At 48.1% G+C, this 22,968-nt stretch overlaps 7 protein-coding genes and 1 non-coding gene across 8 annotated transcripts in view; 7 read left to right on the top strand and 1 right to left on the bottom strand.

Moving 5' to 3' along the window:
* Pmar_PMAR027414 (hypothetical protein) overlaps positions 1 to 29 on the top strand; it is a gene marked incomplete at both ends in the record, with an annotated part of 556 nt that extends 527 nt beyond the window's left edge. Inside the window, one exon of the mRNA XM_002780754.1 lies at positions 1 to 29. This exon is cut by the window's left edge and continues 4 nt beyond it. Coding sequence (XP_002780800.1) covers positions 1 to 29 — 29 coding nt within the window.
* A 300-nt stretch (positions 30 to 329) lies between these two features.
* On the top strand, positions 330 to 671 carry Pmar_PMAR027413 (hypothetical protein; the record flags this gene model as incomplete). Its single annotated transcript, XM_002780753.1, has 1 exon — positions 330 to 671. One exon carries the CDS (start codon positions 330 to 332, stop codon positions 669 to 671), a length of 342 nt encoding a protein of 113 aa, XP_002780799.1.
* Positions 672 to 766: 95 nt separating this feature from the next.
* On the top strand, positions 767 to 1,504 carry Pmar_PMAR027412 (hypothetical protein; the record flags this gene model as incomplete). Its single annotated transcript, XM_002780752.1, has 2 exons — positions 767 to 829; positions 1,100 to 1,504. The coding sequence occupies 2 exons, from the start codon at positions 767 to 769 to the stop codon at positions 1,502 to 1,504; spliced, it is 468 nt and encodes a 155-aa protein (XP_002780798.1).
* A 1,011-nt stretch (positions 1,505 to 2,515) lies between these two features.
* Positions 2,516 to 2,588, bottom strand: Pmar_PMAR027411. The gene has a single exon. It is a non-coding gene; the product is annotated as a tRNA-Met (tRNA).
* A 5,429-nt stretch (positions 2,589 to 8,017) lies between these two features.
* Positions 8,018 to 13,355, top strand: Pmar_PMAR027410 (hypothetical protein; the record flags this gene model as incomplete). The annotated part of the gene is made up of 6 exons (XM_002780751.1): positions 8,018 to 9,423; positions 10,847 to 10,992; positions 11,122 to 11,217; positions 11,275 to 11,485; positions 12,449 to 12,555; positions 12,649 to 13,355. 6 exons carry the CDS (start codon positions 8,018 to 8,020, stop codon positions 13,353 to 13,355), a joined length of 2,673 nt encoding a protein of 890 aa, XP_002780797.1.
* Positions 13,356 to 17,055: 3,700 nt separating this feature from the next.
* Positions 17,056 to 17,652, top strand: Pmar_PMAR027409 (conserved hypothetical protein; the record flags this gene model as incomplete). Its single annotated transcript, XM_002780750.1, has 1 exon — positions 17,056 to 17,652. A coding segment is annotated over one exon (597 nt), but the record flags the coding sequence as incomplete, so codon positions are not given.
* A 2,375-nt stretch (positions 17,653 to 20,027) lies between these two features.
* Pmar_PMAR027408 (hypothetical protein) lies at positions 20,028 to 21,809 on the top strand (the record flags this gene model as incomplete). Its single annotated transcript, XM_002780749.1, has 1 exon — positions 20,028 to 21,809. The coding sequence occupies one exon, from the start codon at positions 20,028 to 20,030 to the stop codon at positions 21,807 to 21,809; it is 1,782 nt and encodes a 593-aa protein (XP_002780795.1).
* A 728-nt stretch (positions 21,810 to 22,537) lies between these two features.
* Positions 22,538 to 22,752, top strand: Pmar_PMAR027407 (hypothetical protein; the record flags this gene model as incomplete). Its single annotated transcript, XM_002780748.1, has 1 exon — positions 22,538 to 22,752. A coding segment is annotated over one exon (215 nt), but the record flags the coding sequence as incomplete, so codon positions are not given.
* Between the last annotated feature and the right edge of the window lie 216 nt (positions 22,753 to 22,968).

Here is a 22,968-nt window from a genome sequence, read left to right as displayed (position 1 = left end):
TTGGCGGATTAGGCTATCATTTCAGCTGATAAGGAAGTCACCTTCGCGGACAGGGACATCAATTTAGCGATGAAGGCTGAATAGGGAACTCAATTTCGCGAATAAAGACATCAATTTCATGATTAAGGAATGCAACTTCACGAGCAAGGACATCAATTTCGGGTTAGAGCTCTGATGAACACAGAAGAATCTTCGTGCTGCTAGAATTGACAGATAATGTGTAAACGAATCCTTTACGCTGCGCAGAAGCATCTTTCCCGAAGATACTTCTGGGAAGATGTCGCCCAGCTTGTCATCTGTAGTGTTTCTCTCTCGTGCTTATTTCTTTCATGAACCTCCAAGGAGACGTCATTGAGCAGCAAGTCCAGACGGAAGTCGGCCCTGAAGGTGCCGAGAACGCAGCTCAGACCCCTCCGCGGCGCCGCAGGGGACCCTACAAGAAAGTCACGAATTCTGCCAAGGTCAGAATCATGGAAGCTCACCGTACCGGTAAGGACTGGAGAGCTATAGCCAAGGCCAACGGTGTTAGGACACCAACTGTACGCGGCTGGACCAAGAAAGAAATTGTGGATGACTTACCCATTTTCAAGGCCAAAGGTGGTGCCAGAAATAGGAAGATCACCGATGCTGCATCGGCGATGCACACAAGGATTGGATTACAAACTATCTAGCAGACCATAGCACAACAACGGTTTTTCAGCTCACACAGGCTCTGAAAAACGCTCACGAAGGGTTCGATATCAGCACAGATGCTGTACGCAAGTCCATGCATGGCCTTACATACACAGTGAAGCAAGTTCACTTCGAACCCGAGACAGCCAACAACGAGGTGAATCTGGGTAAAAGGGCGCAATATGTACAACAAGTTCTACAAGCTCAGGGCAACAATAGATACATCATCTATGAGGACGAATCAAATTACAATGTATGGGTGTCCAGAAGCGTTGGTTGGTCGAAAAAAGGGGATCGGTGTAACACGAAGAGAACTCCAGGACGAGGAGAAAATGTCCATTTATTATGCGCAGTGGAAGCCACAAATGGGGTTATAAGAACTGAGACTCGCCGAGGATCACTCAACAGGGCAGAATTCATCAATTAGTCGCGCCGAATCATCGACGCTGCTGTTGAACGAGGGCTTGCTGCTGATCGGATAACCTATGTGATCGATAATGCTCCAGCGCATTCGCGCCTGGAGGAGGAGATCCAGAACTTCTATCCAGGTCTGCAAGTACTCAGACTTGGTCCCTATTCGCCTTTTCTCGACCCCGTCGAGGGATGTTGGTCGACAGTGAAAGCAAATTTGAAGCGTCGAATCGTGGGGGGTCTCGAAGAGCTCTTAAACGTCCCTGATGGACAGACGCAACGAGAACATCGCGCTCAATGTCTGATACGGTGGGCAACCGACGCGTTCCTAGAATTAACCCATCAAAAGGTTCTCAACTTCGTCAACAACTGCGCCGCATACTACGCGCCTGCCTTGGAACGGAGGGCGATTCAGTTCTGACGTTGAGATTTTTTACATATTTCTATGTCAGTCATGGCATGCCGAATAGATGCAATAAACTATTAATATGGTTTCTGAGCCTCGTGTGGGGTTGCGCTATCATCCAGGAATGGCTTATAGAGCTGCACATCGTAAATCGTCATCATCAGAGCTCTAACCCGAAATTGATGTCCTTGCTCGTGAAGTTGCATTCCTTAATCATGAAATTGATGTCTTTATTCGCGAAATTGATTTCCCTATTCAGCCTTCATCGCTAAATTGATGTCCCTGTCCGCGAAGGTGACTTCCTTATCAGCTGAATTGATAGCCTAATCCGCCAAAAAGATTTCTGAAAGGTATAGTCTCTCTCTTTGGCTACTTAACGTGGTTGCGTTTTATTCTGGGCATGCGTATTGTGTCTGGCAGTGGCCGTTCCACTACTCAACTCAACAGATTGATCTATTGATCGGAATTGATCTCACTCAGGCATATCTTAGGTTGGCATAGCCGCCCCATCCAGAGGAATTGATCTTACTTCATTGTTTTTAATATGATATTTGAAATGCCATATTTTAATACTTCATTTTAACTACATTTCTAACATTCGTCCCTCAGATTGACTCAGACGACAGAGCGCAACGACGGCAGCGCAGGACGCGACCAAGGCTTTCACTGCGAGATCAGCTTCTGTCGCATTCGCGGCATTCGAGGAGTACATCAGTAGGTCACCGATGGTAAGTTGGGAACGTTTACTCCTGCTACGAAGCTCCTGCTTGCAAACAAATTTCTAAACCGCAGGCGGCGGGTTATGATTTTGGACTATCGATTATTCTCCGCAACGTGGTCTGGGGTACTGGATGAACAACTCTCCATCAAAGCTGTTGTGTTCGTAATAAGCCCGTTCGGGTCAACTACATGGAATGATACGAGGTTGCTGACTCATTCCAGTTAAAAATTGTCGTAGGCCTGGTCTATGCAGTCGGTAAGCTGCTCCTTTCAGTTAGACGATCATCTCAGATATATCGTGATGTATAGCAGTTCTTTGTTTCGATCAAGAAACCTTTGGGTTATGAGCCTAACACGCTATCCACCGCGCCAAGCTGCTCACGTAAAGCCGCACTGTACCCTGCTGACGTGTTAAGCGCAAGTATTCCTCGGTGGAACTACCCTCGATAGCCAATGGACTATACTTCAGATACTAGTGATTGCACCGCCCGGGAATCGAACCTGGACCATCTGCTTGGAGGGCAGATATCCTAACCATTAGACATATCACTAATATAGCGGTTGAATATTCCTGTGATACCGGTAGAGTAACATTTGAACCTTTTTTTTGGACGCACCCTCGTCGACCGTCCAGCGGTCAAGAACCGGACTAGGGCTCCAACGCGTGTTTGAGATTGCGAACTATATCTCTCCCGTGGTAGGCCTTAAGACCATAGTTAAGGTAATACCGATTGCACCACCAGGGAATCGAACCCGGACCCTCTGCTTGAAAGGCAAATATCTTGGTAGAGATGAGCATGATTCTGATGATACCAGTGGTAGCCTACCACCTAGGCCGCTACTACTGACTACGATCGACTGACTGAGGGCCCCAATTTGAGGCTGCAATTGTCACGACTACAATCGATGTTTCTGATGAGGCTACTACTGTGACGTTACCTCCACTGATCAGTACAGCGGCTTCCCCCAGGAGACTACATCCCTGCCAGGGATTCGCTGAGTGTTACCGAGTGTTCCTATCGAGGCAGGCAGCGCCACTACTCCAGCTGAGATTACTACTGTAGCCCCAGTTAGTACTATCGAGGCGACTAATTCTGATACTACTCTTAGTCCGAGACTCAGACTCCAAGTACGTAGCAGGTTTCTGTTAATAAAGTTGATTATACCGGTAGATTTCATTTTAATACAATCCCTGCCACTGTCTGATATCTTGATAACGAATTTCTAAGTGTTCATCTGTCCGATTTGCGTTGGGAACGTTGCGCATCAGCATCACGAGAGCATCCACGTTATGTGGACCCTATTTGAGTACATCAGAGCTATCTGAGCGGTCTCGACACTTATCGTTACGGTAGCACTTTTCCAGCTCAGCATGACTACCACTACGCCCCAAGGGCGTAATGTGATGGATTCTTGAGCAAGTTTCCCTCAACTACATCCAGTGATAGTCGCGACTATCTCTGTGGACGGTCCACAGAAACAGACGTAACCGTCGTCCACAGTGGACCATCCATTGCGGTGCAATCTGATGTAGAATCTACATTGTAAGATGAAGAAAGCGGTAGACGATGTTGGTGAACTATGCTTTGCTTTGCTCTCCTGCTGGTGAATGCTGCTGCTAGTAGCGATGCATCCAATAGGAGAATTTCCAACAATTACTAACGCGTACGAGTATGAAGAGTACCGAAATTGATATGACAAGTACTGAAACTGTCATATGAGTCCAGTATCACTTCATTGTCTCGTCCGGTCTGGACGGTCCGGATGTCCCATCTATTCTTTCTCTTAAATTTACCAAGCTCAGCCCTTCCGGTGGGCCCTCGTCATTAGCGATTATGAGCGTTAACAACAGGGACATTCATCATCAATGTCAGAGCTATTTAATAAGATCATTTAATTGAAGACTGATGAGCAATATTCGGGAGGCAGCACTCATGGTGAGCTCCTCTCTTGGGGAGCCAGAGTCTGAGCCGCTGTATTTCCAATTCGTCTGGTAGCAGCATCTTGGGTCTGACTGACCATCCCCTTCCCGGCCTCATCCTGAAGGCCGGGTACAGTCCACTTGCTAGGTACGCAGGAAGTGACTAGAAAAACGAAATTCTACAGTCTGTAGGCCGAGGTGACTCCGGTAACTTACACAACATCGACGAGAAATCATCCATGAACAATCGAAACGATAGCTGGTAAACAATCAAATCCATGTAAATCTGCTGGTATTAGTGGAAGGGAGTAGAGATGAGATCTCAGCACAGTGTGCCCCAGTTATACGCTGATATAAGCAACTGGAGCATAGTACACGTAAGTCAGTAAGCACGCTGTACAGTATACGTACGCAAATGATGACGGTCCAAGTGATATTGGTTAGTGGGCGGCCAATGAGGCCCTGGAACCTTTGTCTCATCTTACTAACCCCGAAGTCCAAGAACTGCTCCTCCTAAATAAGAGAAAAGTTCAGGAGGCGTCGACAGATGTTGGAGTCTCAGAGTCGGAGATGTCGTTGTACTTGTCGGCACCGACAAGTACTGCTGGATCCACCTACGCTTCCGAAGGCTTCTGTGATCCTCAGTGCCAAGATCCCTCCTTGGGTGACGAACCGCTCCATGCTTGCATTCCAGCTGAACATACCATGCCCCTGATTCATATACAGAAACTGATCCTCCTCTTTGAAAGAATGATCCCGAGTCTCCGCGTTACCACCGACCTTGAGAGTATTCGTCACACACCATGCAAAGTCGATGATCAATATGACCGTGCATGTACATGGTTTGAAGGCATCAGGTATCCAATGCTGAAAGAAGTCATGCGGAGCGGATTAAGCCACCGATGCTCAGTACGTTGATAACAGCAGCGACTATCAGGCACGACATTGTCACCATACTCCGCGGCGTGGTGATTTCCGCTCTGTCGGCATTCGCTGTACGCTCGTGAAAAGCCAGAGCGAACACAACCGATAAATTGTTTTTGCACGATCCAGAATACGCTAAATGGAACGTTGGGCTTCTCGCCGAAGCTGCACCTTGGAAAGGTCCGTGAGAAATGTTCCTCTGTAGTAAGACACTACCGAGCTCCACGACTTTCGCTTGCGAGACGAAGCCTTCAGCGCCTGTACGCGTGCGCTGAGGACTGGTCACCAGTCACTGGTACACGTAAGGCTCACACCTTGCGATGCGCAGACTATGGAGTACAATGCGGCACTGCGACGCAGATTCAGTATCATCTCGCCTACCCTCTGGTTAGGGGACCCACGGTTCTTTCATCGAACGGCGCTAGAGGGGGCTCCCGCCGCAACGGCAGTATAATACAATCTGGGGCGGCGTTAAATGGGAGCGGCTCCCCTGTACCACCGCCTTGCAGTGTATTATACTCTAGAATAAATGTCCAGCATGTGCTCATTATGAGCTGTTCATAGTTTTCTTGTTAGCACCCGGCTCGTGAAAGTGACGTTATTAGCTTATTTTGCTCCTGTGGACCGATGGGAAATAGACCATCAGCAGCTCCATTGTATGCGACAACATCAGATAGAAACCCAGAACATGAGCTGGGGAGAATCAGAGTTCTCCTCAACCAAGGGAGCTTTATTGCTTCAAAGGAAGATCCAAGCTTTGGCTTGGTGGATGGCCGATGGAGAGGCACATGGGAAGCAGAAGGATATAAGATCATCGGTGTCGCGTATCCGCAGCATCGGGATCCGAATAAATAGTTGCGATTTTCATCCTCATCGTGTGTAGATTCGATAATAGAAATATATTTTATGCACCGGATTGTCTGCTATCATTGAATAGTGATGACGCAACCGGGGATACCGGTGACGATCCGGTCACTGATCTCGAGACGTCTCTATCAGTGGAGGACAACGTTGAGGACATCTTCCTAGATCCATGTTCCGTGTTGAGTACCTCCATTGGGCTATACATCTGAGAGCGGCGACTGCTCATGCTGAGGGAGCCTCGAAGAGTGTGAATATACCAATTTTTTCCGTAACAGACGTACGCTAGAGACTTTCGCATCGCAATAGCGGCCACGAAGCTCGATCGTGATCGAACCTACCTCCTGAGGACGATTATGGATATATGCAGAACTAACAGAGTGAGTTTTTGGCTGTAGTGCTCGCGTTCTTCACTTTCGCTGGAGGGCTGTTGCTTTAGAAAAGGGCGGGCTCGATCTGCAAGCAACTTTGCAATGGATGTCTAATGCTAAAGTCTCTCTTCAGATTGAATCTGATATTCTAGCCTTCCGCACTTAAGCCATCTCTACGAACGCCTATCCTGTCAAAAAAATGATTCGACTTGTATGTTGTGTGGCAAAACCTCTGGAACATGGTTTCATATTGCGTCGAATTGCTCTATTCTGTGCAACGCTGAATATCTTGTTCGGCACAATCGTATTGTGAGTTTAATCTACAAGGAATGTTGTTCTCTGTTAGGAGTTGATTCATTACGTTACGAGCGTTACGAGCATTACGTTACGTTTTCGTTACGAGCGAGTCGAAGAACTATGGTTGGGAATTCATTGAGGCTGCTCATGCTATCCAGCTGGCCAGAACCAAAGAATGTCTACAAGGATGCAAGTACGGTGTCATTGTAGATGAATCTACTGACGTATCAGTTACCAAACAAACGATACTGCATGTCAAGGCGCAAAGGCCAGTCTCGTTATATCGGGTTGCACAACATGCATGGCGAGGGTACCGGGGAGGCCATCAGAAACGCGGTGATCGACCTTCTAGGATCTGTCGGTGCAACTAGCTCGAATTTGGTTTCATTCACCTCGGATGGTGCATCTGCCATGACATGTTCAGCTATCGTGTATCGAGCTCAGGAGAGTCAACTCATATCATCTCACGGTCCTAATTTCCGAGTATTGTCTGTCATATCCATCGGGTTCTCCCCTGCGTCGTCGTGATCGCCGAGGCTCATCTAATCCGTTCGAAGTTATCTTGCGTTTATTGAAAGTCGATGGTACAGATTTCTCAACCTGTGCAGGGTCAATCAACATCCACTTGTTCATGCGAGCCACCGGCATAATATTACACCAGGTGTATCCTTTTCGGTCACGTCAACAGTGTTGGGATTAGTCATTGAATTAACACAATGTAATCGTAATCGCCTAGACCAAAATCCCCTTCTAGCATCCACCCCACACATCAGGTTTCCGATCAATAATAATATTCCCGAACACTGAGACACGCTACAGATGCAACCATATGGAATTCGACTGCTACAAAGATGGTTAACAGAATGGCCCGGATATATTAACGAGCACTAACAACTCGAAGAGTCGATCAACAACAGTTGATCAACCACCAACACGTATCTTCCCACTTTGGACAATTGCGCACCGACTCGCAAGGTCACACGCCATGTTTCCTCATTAGGGTTATGCAGTTTGCAGGAAATCGATTATAACTGATTAGCTATGTTTTCTGATATAGCTATAGTTGTTGATACAGTTATTGTTATCGTGGTTTACCGTTGATTCGGGCATCACTGTTAATCGTAGCGGAAACCGTCCTCCCACACCCATTCTACTTGAGTTCTTATCGAAGTTGGCTTTGTACAAGCACAAACAATCATCCGAGAAACTATGAAATCGACTAGTTCAGCGACCTCTGCTCGTGGGGAACGTCGTGTCCGTCGTGAGGCCCTTGTGGAGAAGGGTAACCAGGACGACGCAGGTGATGACTCCGGGGACTTCCACTCCTTAGGAGTACCCGCAATCTCCTCTCCGTTACGGGAGGGGGTAAGGGGTCTGATTCGAACCTCTACTGAGAGGGCGACCTCTAGAGCACGCTCTCTTCCCTCGACGGCAATGGGTATGGTGGCTGACGACCTTGAGGGGGTGCCTCAGCACGGAGTCCCTGAAGGGGATGGACTTCTAACAACTATAGAGGAGTCTTTGAGTAATTTAGCCTCCCAGGTGTCTGCCTTGGCTGGGCGAGTGGATGCGATAGCCGTTGGTTCTGAGGATTCTCCGAGGGACCTTGTATGCAAGGAGACCAATCCCTATGTTGCTGTACCGTTGAGCCAACACGAAATCGTTGAGGACGACGACAATCTGAGAAACTCGATTCCTCGAAATCGATCCCAAGGGAGCTCTAACCGCCGCCTAGTTCAGGAAGCTCGTAAGGAAGCCCGCCAAGAGCTCACTGCGGTGAAGCTGGGTATTTACGATGGGAAGGCGACATCTCTTGATCACACGAGTCATGCATCCATTCGAGCCCATTTGAGTTCTTTTGATCGTGCACTTCGGTATTGTGCCATCTCCAGTGGATCGCCTACGTGTTACTTTCTGTTATTGTATAGTCTCAGCGAGAAAGTTCGCAATCGTGTAGAAGCTCGCCTAGGTCCCAAGGAAGACTATGATATTGAAGGGGACATCTTCGCTCATTTTAGAGAGCGATATAGTGCGTTGCGTTCTGCCCTTTTGACCTTGTATCTGGATCCGTCTGAAGCGTCTCGTCTGCGTCAGAAGTGGCATGATCTCCGAATGACCCCTGAGATGTCGTTCCGTACTTTTGTTGCTGAAATGGATCGTTTAGAAACCGAATTAGCCCTCCAGGGCGATGTCTTGACCGATAATGATATTTGGGATAAGTTAACTCATAGTTGTCGTGCCCCGTTTGATGATTGGGCTCTGACCTATCGTTTAGCAAAGATGGACGTAACGGTTGCTCGCTCTTATTTGGAATCTCGTGCTAATTTAAGCGATATCAATACTGCTGCATTATCTACTACTGCTGTTCGTACTACTGTGGTAAATGGTGTGGCTGATGGTGGTTTGGTGAAGGTCGCCGGTAAGGAAGTTGTTGCCTTTGCCCAGAAAGCTACCCCTAATTCGAGTACCTATGTACCAGATGTCCGTCGGCTGCAGAAGGGTACCTGTGGTAGATGTTTCCAAGCGGGACACCTTGCGGACAAGTGTATGGCCCCGGCTCCAAGTCAGTTATCATCAAGGTGTCTAGTGTGTGGTCGAGGAGGCCACAAGGTCGCTAACTGCCGTCTAAAGGGCAACAAGCTGCTGACTTGTAAACGTTGTGGAGTCAGAGGTCATGTTTCCTTCATCTGTAGGAATGTTAAACCAGCCGTTACTGAGCCCACTACTACTACTACTAAAGAGAATAACGCTCTCCCGGTAGACCCTGCAGCTATTGAGATGGAAGCTGAAGAAGTGCCGACGGCTGCTGGTGATGATGTAGAAGATGGTGATGGCCCCAGGTGGTTGATGACTGTTAACAGCATGGATCCGATTCGTGGTCTTCCGGAAGATTCGTCGGCACGCCCCTTGTCCGTTGAGGTTGAGCTCAAATCGTCAACTGTTTCAAATAAGTCGTATCGTCTCCGGGCCTTGCTGGACACTGGTGCCGCTCGGTCGTTTATTCGTTCATCAGCGAGGAAACGTGTACCGTCAAGCTGTATTATCGAGTCGAGGAGTGTTAGAACTAACGTGACTGTGGCCAATGGATCTGCTATGGTTTGCAGTGAAGCTATTTATGTTACGGTATGTACTCCACATAAAGCTGTTGGTTTATGGTTGTTGGTAGCTGATGATTTATCGTGTGATCTTATTCTGGGTATGCAGGCGCTACGTTCGCTCTCTCTGATGGTGTATCTGAGTGATGATGAGATTCTGTTACGGGCAGCATTGCCAGCTCAAGTTGTGAAAGATGTCGTTTCGAATATTTCGTGCGAGCAACCGATCCATGCAATTGAGTCGAATGTTGTACAATCTGGGGTCTCGGAGTCTAGCCAGTTACTCAATTCGGACGCGTTCTTTGAGTTGTGCTCTCCTGACTCTATTTACAGTATTGAGTATCCACTGGAGAATGACCTATTAAGTGATGTTTCCTGCCCTTCTCGGAGTATCCGAGAGAGTGTGTATGAGGGTGCGGCTCCTGTGTATGGGGACGAACCTCCAAGCTGAGGGGATTCTGAGTGAGACCGATCCAGAAGTAGGTGTACCTGTTGAGCAACCAGCGGGATCGCCGCAAGAAGGCTTGGATGGGTTCGAGAATCGTACTCTGTTCCGTGGTCTGACTCCTTCATGGCATCAAAATGTTGACGGAGGATTGAGTGTCGCATTCCGTTATAGTTACGGGATACCGTGGGTTTCAGCACAGGCAAGAGATGATCTGACGAAGACCTGTTCGTTGCATCGTAGTTTCGAGAAGGATCGTGCTCTCGTTCGGCGACTAGAGAAGTTGGGGTTACTATCGGCATATTCTTCGGTATTTGAGCGTTATGAAGCTGTTGGTGCTATCGTTCGGTTGAAGCCAGGGGAATACCCTCGAGTGGCAAGTATCATCGATCACTTCCCCGTATTGAACCCCAACTCCCAGTCCTCACCGGTTCGCCCTGTCTTGAATGGTTTATGTTATAAAGGAGTTATTGGAAGTGGTCAAGGTTCACCAGATCGATCGGCTTTGGGTCGCAGTAAACGTGGGATTCTTCCGTCCATTTTCGCGTGGCGTGCTTTTCCCTATGTGGCAATTCTGGACCTGGAGTGCGCTTTCTACATGTTGGAAAATGATCCGCCCAGTCGTTATTGGTTCTGTCCGGTATGGAAAGGTGAGGTGTATCGTCTGCGAGGTCCGCCGATGGGCAGTCCTCACTCTCCGGCATGTTTGAATGATGCTCTCAGGAGGCTTGTGTCCCTTGCGAGGCATAAGTTGCCTGACAATGTGAAGAATGCGATCTCCCATATCAGTGATTCTCAGGGGTCGGCGCATGATTTTGCTTTGTATGTGTATATGAAGCCTTACATGGATGATGTTGTGATTGGCTCTGGTTCCCATGTGGGTCTTGAGAGCGGCTTAGACGCGTTTCTGAGAGCCTGCATAGTTCGTGGGTTCAATTCGCAGGAACGGAAGCGTCAATTGGGTCCGCCACCACAGGGACATGAGTCACATGTATTAGGATTAGATTGGCTTTCGAATGACCGTTTCCGTGCTCAGAAAGCTGATGTGCCTCTCCCTCCGTTAGTTGTTATGGAGGTGGAAGGGCGTACTGTTTGTAATGTTACGTGTAGAGATATTTTAGCTGGGGTGAATGCGCATTTTGACCCCATAGGTTCACATAGTAATTTGTTGTTAGCTATGAGATACACCCTACGCTCTGAAATCCGTAAGGGCTCAGGGTGGGATGATTTTGTATCCGTTGCTACTTATAGGGAGATTGAACGGTTGATGCAGCTTTTCACTGATGCCCCTACTATCCCACGATTGCTGGTAGCATCCCTTGCTGATTTAGGGATTGTGTACTTGTTTGCTGATTCGAGTATGTACGCGGTTGGTAGTGTACTATTGACTACAGCATTGGTCTTCATCCGAGGCCGTGGCCGGTTGATACCTTCCAGCAGGATGTCGTGGAGCATAGTCAGAAAAGAGCTGACAGCATGTGATGATGTGATGGAATTGTTTACTGAAACTATTACACTGTGGAAGGATACTTGGCTGCCGACATCGATATCACCGACTCCAATTCTGTACACTGACAGCGAGTGTAACTTCTACCGTATCAGAAGAGAGTTAGAAGCCGTGAAAGCTGATGGAGTGAGCCATAAAGCTACGCTGCAACTACCAGCATATGAGCGTAGAGTCATTCAGAAGATAGCTCTCGCACTGCATCGTTCCGGTGGTAATGTTCGGCATATCCCTGGCGGTGTCAACCCGGCAGACCCTTATTCTCGTGGCATTCCTGTACGTTGCCCATTTGACGAAGACGTGGCATTGAGAGAAGCTGTTATGGGCCCACCTGATCCTGTATTGGAGGCGCTATGTGTTATTCCTGAGGATGCTGATGCCCCCGAAGATGAACCAATCTACGAGCCTGATCCCAGACTGGTTGACTCAATTCGAGAGTCACAGGCGAACGATGACTTGTTGAGAAGACTGCTGCGCGGGCAGTTCTCTTGTGATCGAGAACGGCGTCTATATAGAGTTGTAGATGGAGCTGTTCGACATGCTGTCACCAATGCACTTATTGTTCCGAGTTTTCGCTGTCGCGAGATAATTAGCTTACTACATGAACTATTTGTCCATATTGGGTACTATAAGATTTATTTGAGAACGTATAAGATTTTCTATTGTGGTCCCTTACGAGATTATCGTCGTCACGAACGCTCATGTCGGGTGTGTATTGCTAACCGTGCTCATAGAACCTTCCATCATGAGCTCGGCCGTTCTGTATTAAGATCAAGCCGATGTTGGGAACTGATAAGCTGTGATTTCGTAGGGCCGTTTAGGTCTCCATTTGGTAATCACTCTGAGCAGGATGATGCTGTTATGGTATTGTTATGTATTGATTCGTTCAGTGGGTATTTGATTGCTGAGAAGTGTCCTAACCATACTGGTGGGCTGAGCACCCTGAAAGCTTTGCAGTCCGTCTTCTATAGTCACGGATTTCCTCTGATTGTAGTCAGTGATTAGGATCAGCGTTTCGCAGATGTTCGTGTATCTTCTTGGTTGAAGGCATGTGGTGTGCACTGGTACCGAACGCCGCCTCATTGCGAACGTGCTCATGGTTGGTATGAAACATTACATAAAACCTTCTTGCAGATCGTGCGTGCCTTGCTGATTGGAGATGAGTCTCGCACATTAAAATGGTTTGATGTTATTGATCGTGCCATGTGGACTATTAATCACGTATATCGTCACTCGGCTGATTCTGCTGTCTTCCCAGCTGAACTGCATTTCTGTTATGGCCGTGCCCTTCCCCCTACCTATGACGATAGGGAGAGGTCGGCTGAGGCTGCTAAATTCGTATCTACTATGAGTGAGTTACCGGTTCCCAACCATCGAGATGCTGAAGCATTTATGTTACAATTTCACAATCGACATAGTGATTGTATGCAATTAAATACTGCTGAGAGTATCGATCGTGTACTTGCATCTAGACGAGTCTTCGCTGGTACCCAGTTGGCTAGACAGGACTTTAAGAGGTTTCGAGTTGGGGATTATGTTGTTCGATATAATTTCAACCGTCGTGGTAAGCTGGATTCGCGTTGGCTCGTGGACCAGGTTTGCCAGATCGTTGCTATTACCGGCTCAGTGGCTAGCCTGAAGATAGGCGTTGATTGGCAAGGTCGTCCAATATTGAAGTCGGAATTTCTCGGAAATTTGAAGGTGGTTCCGAGAGGCGGTTCTGATTAATGATCCAGTATAGTTATGGCTATTTGCTGATCATTGTTGTATGTTATTTTCAATCGATATCAATGGTGGACATGGATATTATGTTCTATGCTCTTCTTTTCGTTGGCTTTGTGCTGACTTCTGGTGGATGTGTGCTGGTTTTTAAACTGCTCGCGTCACTTCTGTCGTATAGGTTGGTTGTTACCTTTCTTTCCGTTATTGCTCTGCTGATTATTTCGGTCGGTCTTGAGGATTGGCCTCCGGGAGTGTTTCCTCATTAGGGTTATGCAGTTTGCAGGAAATCGATTATAACTGATTAGCTATGTTTTCTGATATAGCTATAGTTGTTGATACAGTTATTGTTATCGTGGTTTACCGTTGATTCGGGCATCACTGTTAATCGTAGCGGAAACCGTTCTCCCACACCCATTCTACTTGAGTTCTTATCGAAGTTGGCTTTGTACAAGCACAAACAGAGTGTTTCCTCATTAGGGTTATGCAGTTTGCAGGAAATCGATTATAACAGATTAGCTATACTTCCTGATATAGCTATAGTCGTTGATACAGTTGTTGTTATCGTGGTTTACCGTTGATTCGGGCATCACTGTTAATCGTAGCGGAAACCGTTCTCCCACACCTATTCTACTTGAGTTCTTATCGAAGTTGGCTTTGTACAAGCACAAACACGCCATTAAACTTAGCGCCCGCCCAGATAAGCATACGTGAACTTTAAATTTTTGTGCTGCAATGTTTCAAAGTTTGGCGAAGCGCACCCAACCTGGTAACCGTGTCGGTGCTACATTGGATATTCCCTATCATGGGTTACGCCAACGAGGAGCGCCGATCTGATGATCATCAGAGTGATTATCGATTCGATAATATCGAATTTTGGAGTACTCTCGAGCACCCGCTCCACGGATCGGATGGTCCGACTCGGACCTCGAGCTCTGCCATGGAGGACATCACTGTGGCTCATATTAATGCCATTATTATACTACTAACGACATAGTTCTGAATACTAGTACTAATTATAAGGAAATACTTGTCTAAACATGAGTTCGCCACATTGGTGGTACCCATTCCATCACCATTGTTGAATCTCCAACACCAATGCTTACCATCACTATTCCCATAATCTTCCTCACTTCGGCATGGTCGACACTATCCATGGGATATCTGTGTGGGGATAAACAACCAATGATCCAACCAGTCCGCCAACACGCCTCCTGCTTCCGAGAGGGTTGATGGATAATCACCGAATCACCCACATGAAACTGTTGCTGGGGACGCCCACGAGTGCCCAAAGTTTCAAGGACCGCCCTTCTTCGAGCAGGCAGGTAGTTGTTGACGAAAGCTCGCATCAGTTGTGCTCGGCGCCCAACAAAAGCCGAACCTTCAGCATCATCCATCACCTCACTACCATTGACGTGATCGCTGTCCAGTACGGGTGCAGTGAGTCCGCTACCCTGGTAGCTCCTCACTGAGTAACCGAAACGTAGAGAGTTGGGCGTTAATGCTACGACTCTAGCATCCTGGGTAATGTCGCCACTGGAAAGCGGGCGCGAGTTGATAACGGCGCAGATCTCATCGCAGAAGTCTTGAGCTATGACCGGGTTCCCCCAATCACAGTTTTTACTGTACCCAGGAAAGAGTACCCTGCACGCCTTAAGTCCCAACCTGTGATGAGTTTCGAAACCACCCGCCCAGGGGGCCCTGGGGTCCTGTATCACCACCTGGGCGTTCAGCCTCCCACCAACTTCAGCTATGTAAGTCTTGCTTGCCACACCTCCCAAGCAACCTCCCAACCTCCCGAATGCAGAGCCCAAGAGGTACATCGACAACGCCTCGCTTATTCAGAAGGAGAACCCAGCGATTCACGACCTCTACTTGCATTCCAGGCGGCAGCCGCCCAAGAATCTGCACCTCTTCTTGAATAAGTCGCACACCACGGCGGTTAACGACTCGCTTCAGCTCCCGCCATGCATTCCATTTTTTGCTGCTCCACCCGCGGCGACTAGTCATTGATTCGCAACTACGCTGTCATGAGTCACCGTTGATGAGTCATCAATGATGACACGAGGCGGGCACTACAGGTGCCAAAGAAAACAGAACCCCCTAAATTCTCGATCATGCCATGATCAACATTTAGACAAAATTTTAAAGATCTTCATGCGATGATCATCATGGAGCAAGTTTTGCCCATCCCCGGACCTATTAGCACCGCTAGACCTATTAGGGCAAGCTTCCGAACCTTCATTACCGGATTTACCAAATAGTATCACGATGCTCACTTATCCCCACTATTGAATCAAACGCTACGAGGATAAGAGGAAACTTGGCTAGGTAAAAATGAATGTGTATGCCAATGCGATAGATTAGTAAAACGAGTCAAACAACTAGTCAATGGTGGTGTTTCGCGCGCATGAGGAAATGCCCCACCCCTCGTCTAAACAACAACCAACCCCAGTTCGATCCCCACACCCTGCATTTTTCCTACCAGAATCACAATACTTGGCGTACTTCGCCAAAGTCCTCTTAATGATGTCACCAACATCGCGACCAATACAAACTGGACCCAACTTCTCAGCCAAAGCCTCCACAATGTTTCTCGCCTTCACCCATGGTCTCCCATCACTTGCCCGAACATGATCATTATGTTCCCAGCAGTTTCCCACGTGAATATCATCATCACATTAGGAACATCATTCTCCACGTATGGCTTGGAACACATTTTTCAATCAGATCAATCAGATTACCACGTAAATATCAAATAGGGAGCATTTTCCTATTGCTTTGAAATCCTGGGGAATATGGTCTATCGGTTGTCATGATAGAATATCCATCATAACATCATGATGATGTCATCATCATTCCCCTATCCTCTTGGGTTCGTTCCACAACCGATCATCTCTATGTTATAGATGCCGAGAAAACTACATATAGAGCATAACTCAGTGGAAGGGTCAGGTGTTGATGAATTCAAGAGGTGGGTAATCCTTATGTTCATTTCTGATTCAATTCCGTATCAATGGATAATAGACTCTAGCATAATATTATACAGCAGTATAACTCTCTGTATATATAGATATGCAGTATGTATAGGCAGTAGTAGTGCTAGTTACAGGACCACTAGTTGAAAACGTAGTAGTGCTAGTCACAGGACCACTAGTTGAAGCAGTAGTAGTGCTAGTCACAGGACCACTAGTTGAGGCAGTAGTAGTGCTAGTCACAGGACCACTAGTTGGAACAGTAGTAGTGCTAGTCACAGGACCACTAGTTGGAACAGTAGTAGTGCTAGTCACAGGACCACTTGTTGAAACAGCAGTAGTGCTAGTCACAGGACCACTAGTTGAAACAGTAGTAGTGCTAGTCACAGGACCACTAGTTGAAACAGTAGTAGTGCTAGTCACAGGACCACTAGTTGAAACAGTAGTAGTGCTAGTCACCGGACCACTAGTTGAAACAGTAGTAGTGCTAGTCACCGGACCACTAGTTGAAACCGTAGTAGTGCTAGTCACAGGACCACTAGTTGAAACCGTAGTGGTGCTGGTCACAGGACCACTACTTGGGGCGGTAGTAGTAGTCACAGGACCACTAGTTGAGGCAGTAGAAGTGCTAGTCACACGACCACTAGTTGAAACAGTAGTAGTGCTAGTCACAGGACCACTAGTTGAGGCAGTAGTAGTGCTAGTCACAGGCCCACTGGGCGAAACAGTAGTAGTGTTAGTCACAGGACCACTAGTTGAAACAGTAGTAGTGCTAGTCACAGGCCCACTAGGCGAAACAATAGTAGTGCTAGTCACAGGACCACTAGTTGAAACCGTAGTAGTGCTAGTCACAGGACCACTAGTTGAAACCGTAGTAGTGCTAGTCACAGGACCACTAGTTGAAACAGTATTGGTGCTAGTCACAGGACCACTAGTTGAAACAGTATTAGTGCTAGTCACAGGACCACTAGTTGAAACCGTAGTAGTGCTAGTCACAGGACCACTAGTTGAAACAGTATTAGTGCTAGTCACGGGACCACTAGTTGAAACAGTATTAGTGCTAGTCACAGGACCACTAGTTGAAACCGTAGTAGTGCTAGTCACAGGACCACTAGTTAAAACCGTAGTAGTGCTAGTCACAGGTCCACTAGTTGAGGCGGTAGTAGTGCTAGTTACAGGACCACTAGTTGAAACAGTAGTAGTGCTAGTCACAGGACCACTAGTTGAAACCGTAGTGGTGCTGGTCACAGGACCGCTACTTGAGGCGGTAGTAGTAGTCACAGGACCACTAGTTGAGGCAGTAGTAGTGGTAGTCACAGGACCACGTAGTAGTGCTAGTCACAGGACTACTGGTTGAAACCGTAGTAGTGCTAGTCACAGGACTACTAGTTGAAACCGTAAAAGTGCTAGTCACAGGACCACTAGTTGAAACAGCAGTAGTGCTAGTCACAGGACCACTAGTTGAGGCAGTAGTAGTGCTATTCACAGGACCACTAGTTGAAACAGTAGTAGTGCTAGTCACAGGACCACTAGTTGAAACAGTAGTAGTGCTAGTCACAGGACCACTAGTTGGAACAGTAGTAGTGCTAGTCACAGGACCACTAGTTGGAACAGTAGTAGTGCTAGTCACAGGACCACTAGTTGAAACAGTAGTAGTGCTAGTCACAGGACCACTAGTTGAAACAGTAGTAGTGCTAGTCACAGGACCACTAGTTGGAACAGTAGTAGTGCTAGTCACCGGACCACTAGTTGAAACCGTAGTAGTGCTAGTCACAGGACCACTAGTTGAAACCGTAGTAGTGCTAGTCACAGGACCACTAGTTGATACAGTAGTAGTGCTAGTCACAGGGCCACTAGTTGAAACCGTAGTAGTGCTAGTCACAGGACTACCTTACTTTGTTTTCCAATTACGTAGCTAAGAACACCACAGAAGAAGGGATTGAACTTCAGCAATAAGATGCCGAGATTCTGGTACGGGGTTGTGTCCATTAAAGTATTCAATATTAATGCTCTCACTAACGTTGTTTTCTACTCCGCAAATTTACCCAACACAAAGGGATAATTGATCATTTCAAAAGGATAATCGATAAACTAGTAAGCGGCTAAATGTGGCGAAATGTGCACAGCTAATAACGATAAGGACTCTCGAAACGAGAGATCGAACGATGTAGAGGTTGCTTCAATCACTCAGAGAGATGTTGTGGATGCCCCATGAATCTGAATTAGAGTATTGGACGGCTAAAAACCATGAGAATCCGCAGGGGAACATCAACTCACTTCAATAGATAGAGTGCTCTTATCCGAATCCGGGCTACCAGCATCTCGGATAGCCTGAGGAGAAAGCCGTGCTTAAAAGCTGTAAACCAAGAGCACCTACTTTATCCTCATTGAAACTTGCGGCCTGGATAATGAGGAACCGAAAGGCCCCATCCGTGGATGCCTGAGGTTGTAGGCAAGCCTCATCTGAGCGCTCCTGCCTGGTATAGAAATCGATAAGCTCTTTCAGATCCAACACCACTTCATATATAACGTGGCTGATTTCATATTTGTTGTGAGAGGTACCTTCTCCCGTAGATCTACCAAGTATAATTGACCCTGTGCGCTGGAAGGTTTGAAATAGGTCAGTACCATATATCGCAGAGTATCCACAGTTTCGGTCGGCAACATTTACCATACGGATCTCCTTTAAGTACGATTGCCGCATAGATAACGGTGAGCAATGTGACACCGGAAAACACAGTCCTAGTTTTCGGAGACAACGCTGGACATCTGTCGCTGGCGTTGAGATACCAATATGGAGTCGTCGGTGGCCAGTGTCACTGTCCGTCCTCACCATGATGAACTTCGATGAGGCCGCTATAGAATAACCAACGAGGGTTCTGTGAGACGCTTCATGGATAGGGGATGATGCTAGAAGCTCTCGAGCATCTCCTATGAGGGCGATGGATAACGCCTCAGAATTGCAGTAATCAATCACGACCAATAGTTCGCGTAAATCTTTAGATGTCGTGACCGCTGCTATATCAGTCGGGACGGTCTGTTTGCTTTTCACCTCCTCACACCAGTCACCATCGGCCAGTCGGTAACCAAGGCCACCAGGTGGGGACACAAGTCCCCCGAAGTGCAGCTTCTTCTGCAACTCGGATAAAGCAGCAGACAGTTCTGGTAAAGGCTCAGTGGTGTGGTTTCCAGGCAGGCTGGACGTCAGGATGCCTCCCATTAAACAATTGTGTTACATTCGAAGCTGATGGAATGCTTAATGACGAGAAAGATATGCGAATTAACTTCAAACGTGAGGCGAGTTATTCCAGTAAAAAGCACGCGCGTGATATCGCGGCTCTTCGCGCGCGCCCAGATAATCGATTGCATTTGGAAGTCATTTCCTCTGTATGCCAGTCTTATTTTCGTGGTGTGTTCGACACCGGTTACCTGTTTCCGAGTGGTGACAGTATCACTGATGTAGACATGATCCGTTCCGATGGGCAAGATCACTACTCACCCAAATGTTCGCTCAGAGGGTATGTCTCACCCTGGTGAGAGATAAGCGCGCTCGCCCAGGATAGGCGAATGATCGAGGATAATTGTATATACCCGTATATATTCATTCATTCGTATATCACTTGGGGACTGTGTTGATGAGGTCTCATCTATTCTCAAGCGCACCTCCTCAGTTGCCGTTTTGCACTATCCACTCGACTCTATTTCCATGCCTATGACTGTGGAGTTTAATTCCCAACAGAGTGATCGCGATGGAGATAAAGACATGGTGACAGCTGTGGCAGAGGCAAAGACGGCACAAGGGTCAGCTACGATCGAGACTCTAGAGATAGCTCGTCAGAAAGAGCTATTCAAGCTCCGTGTGGAACGTGGCAGGGTCCAGGGAAGGGTGAATGATGTCAGGGAAATGATGAAGAATATCATCGTACCGGACGAAGGAGATCCCCCCGAAGAGCTTATGAGCTTGGCTTCACGTGAATCACTGCATCTGGATCGTTTGCGAAGAATCCAAGCGGATATTGACGAGTTGGAGGGGGCCGCACTAGCAGTGGCTCTTCGATCTTCACATGGTGGATCCAGTGTGAGCTCGAAAGCATCAAAGCAACTACATAAACAGTCATCGATAGGCTTGTTTTCCATCAAGGGCTCAGATGGGATTGAACAGGACGTGGATCCGAACTCTCCGGCGAGGGCATCAGTCCCACCACGAGGCGATTCGGCGCCAGCGGTCTTGTATGCAATACCTCCGTCCCAATCACATGTGGATGTGGGAACCTCGATGGCCTATGCGCCTTTGACGAGGAGCGGGTTTCACAGTGGGGTGCCATGTCGAGAGATATCGAGGGCTCATATACTCTCATCGCCACCGAGTGGGGATCTGACAGTGACAGGAACTGCACATCGGCCACAGCCAGGAGATGGCGCTTATGAGCTGAGAGGTGCCTCGGGTCCTAAAGGGATGGATCCGTCCCGGTTGAAGCTTCCCAAATGTACTGAGGCTCTAGAACTCGCGGCCCATTTTGATGTCTGTGAGAACATCTTCGTGGAGGCAAGGATCGGTATTTTTGTGGGCGAAGGTCAAGGCCGACAATTCAGACCTTATGGTGATGTACACGTCTCGTGTATCGAAGCCTTCTTGAGGACTTTGCCGGATGGTGCCATACAGAATAGTGCCAAGAGAGCAGCAAGGAAGCTCGGATGGTCATGGGAACATGTCCGTCACAGTGTCATTAGGCGATATGGGCGAAGATCGGCCATAGTCGACGAGTTGGCAAAACTTCTTCGACAACTTAAGTTCTCCTCCCCAGTGGAGGTCGATGCCTTTCTGGAGAAGTGCGAGGCAATCATGCATGCTCTGGAGGCAGCCTATGGCCAAGATAGGAGTGAGACACGTCGAGTAGTGAAGCACATCATTGGCACTCTACCACCGCGCATTGCCACCGAGGTCATTAGGGAGATCAAGCAGACGGTGGGCTTGGCCTCGGCTATGTCGAGGAGGATGGCGATGGACTGTGATTGGGAGATTCTACTACCATTTGTGCCAAGCTTCGACCCTAGCCATGCGGAGCAGATGTCCGTCAGTGATATCATTCGGGACGTATGCCGTACCATAGAGAGTGCTGATCCGTCATCGCAATCAGCAGATAGGGTCGCTTATGCTGATGAGAAGAAGGCACGGGAAGGGAACTCTCAAGTAGCGACCCAGAAGGATGGCTCCAAAGGAAAGATTCCATTGGACTCGTGGGCGAAGGGATACGCTCTCGTGTACGTGATCCGGTCACAGTCATCGGAGAAGAGGCTCGACTCGGAGGCGATAAAACGGGAGCTCGATCCAGACATTATCAAGTTCATTAGGGGCAAGAAGCAACCATTAGCATTGATCGGGTACACGGAAGTGACGAAGGGAAAGGCAGCGGTGGAGAAGAGCTCAGCCAAGCAGGAGTACTCCATCCGTCCGTTCCAGTTCCGAGCTCGTTCGGGAAACGAGTAAGGCCGACATGTCCAAGGGGGACAATGTCGGCCGGAACTGAAACCCCTTACACACTCAAGTCCGAATCCGAGCTCACGAAGATGTCAGAAGAGCGAAACCAGTCTCAGGAAGAAAGTAAGAAGGCCACGGTTATCAATGAGGTCCTGATAGGGTCCGTCGTTGGACAGATCGGGAGTCCTATCCACGATAAAGTGTGCTCTTTGCAGCTGGAAATTCCTCCTGAGCTGACAGTGGTCTGTGACTTGATTTCGAGTAGTGATCCATCTAAGCGGCAAACGGACGTCACGGCTATTTGTGATCCGGGAGCGGGGAGATCCTACTGGATTTCGTCTAATGAGTGCGAGACCACTTTTCCAACTGAGCCCACGAATCGCTGGGTAGAATTGGCTGATGGGTCTAAGTGTGCAATCAATCGCAAGATCAGAGTTCATGTGTCGCTTAAGAAGCCGAAAGCACCCACAGTGGGCCCAGCCGGGAACTCATCGGTCTATGGCGGGGTCTACAGTTCACCGTGAGCTTCTTGGAGTATTATTACCACTCGAGATCGCCTGGGAGAACATGTAGCCTGACTGTTAGGAGTGATAACGTCTCTACGGTGCAATGGTCTTCCGGCAAGAGACCGTCCAGAGCTCTCGAAGCCAGGGCAATCCAGCGGCTGGCATCGGTTATAGAGGAGGAACTAGAAATGGCTAGAACTCTAGCTAGCGTGACGATCTGCCATGTCCCAGGGATTCTGAACGTAAGAGCCGATGGGTTGTCGAGACTTCTCGAGCGGCGATGCGGTACTCTATCTCCGACATGCTCGTTGGGGAAGGTCTTGCAGGATCATCTAGACTCTCCGAAGGCCTCAGCGGGCATAGTCGATGACCTAATCTGCCGGCTGGGGGATCTACCACCAACGATTGATGGAAAAATCGTTCACGATCGTCTGTGCCGTATATCGGTGGACTCAGCGCCGGAGTTGCGGGATCATCTCAGGCCTTTGACTGAACGAGTTGTAGAGGACTGTTGGGACATTGAGGCTGTATTCGACCGCTGGGCGAATCTTAGATGGTGTCTACGCTGCTGGAAGGCGGGTGGGAGCATCAACGAATATCCATGGCAATACTCGGAAGAAGATCAATCAAGTTACGTCAGAGCCATCCAGGCTGTGCACTGG

The sequence above is a fragment of the Perkinsus marinus genome, assembly GCF_000006405.1.
Source record: "Perkinsus marinus ATCC 50983 genomic scaffold scf_1104296944144, whole genome shotgun sequence".
Lineage (NCBI taxonomy): Eukaryota > Perkinsozoa > Perkinsida > Perkinsidae > Perkinsus > Perkinsus marinus.
The sequence above is the reverse complement of the archived record's forward strand: the minus strand, read 5'-3'. Positions and strand labels throughout refer to the sequence as shown.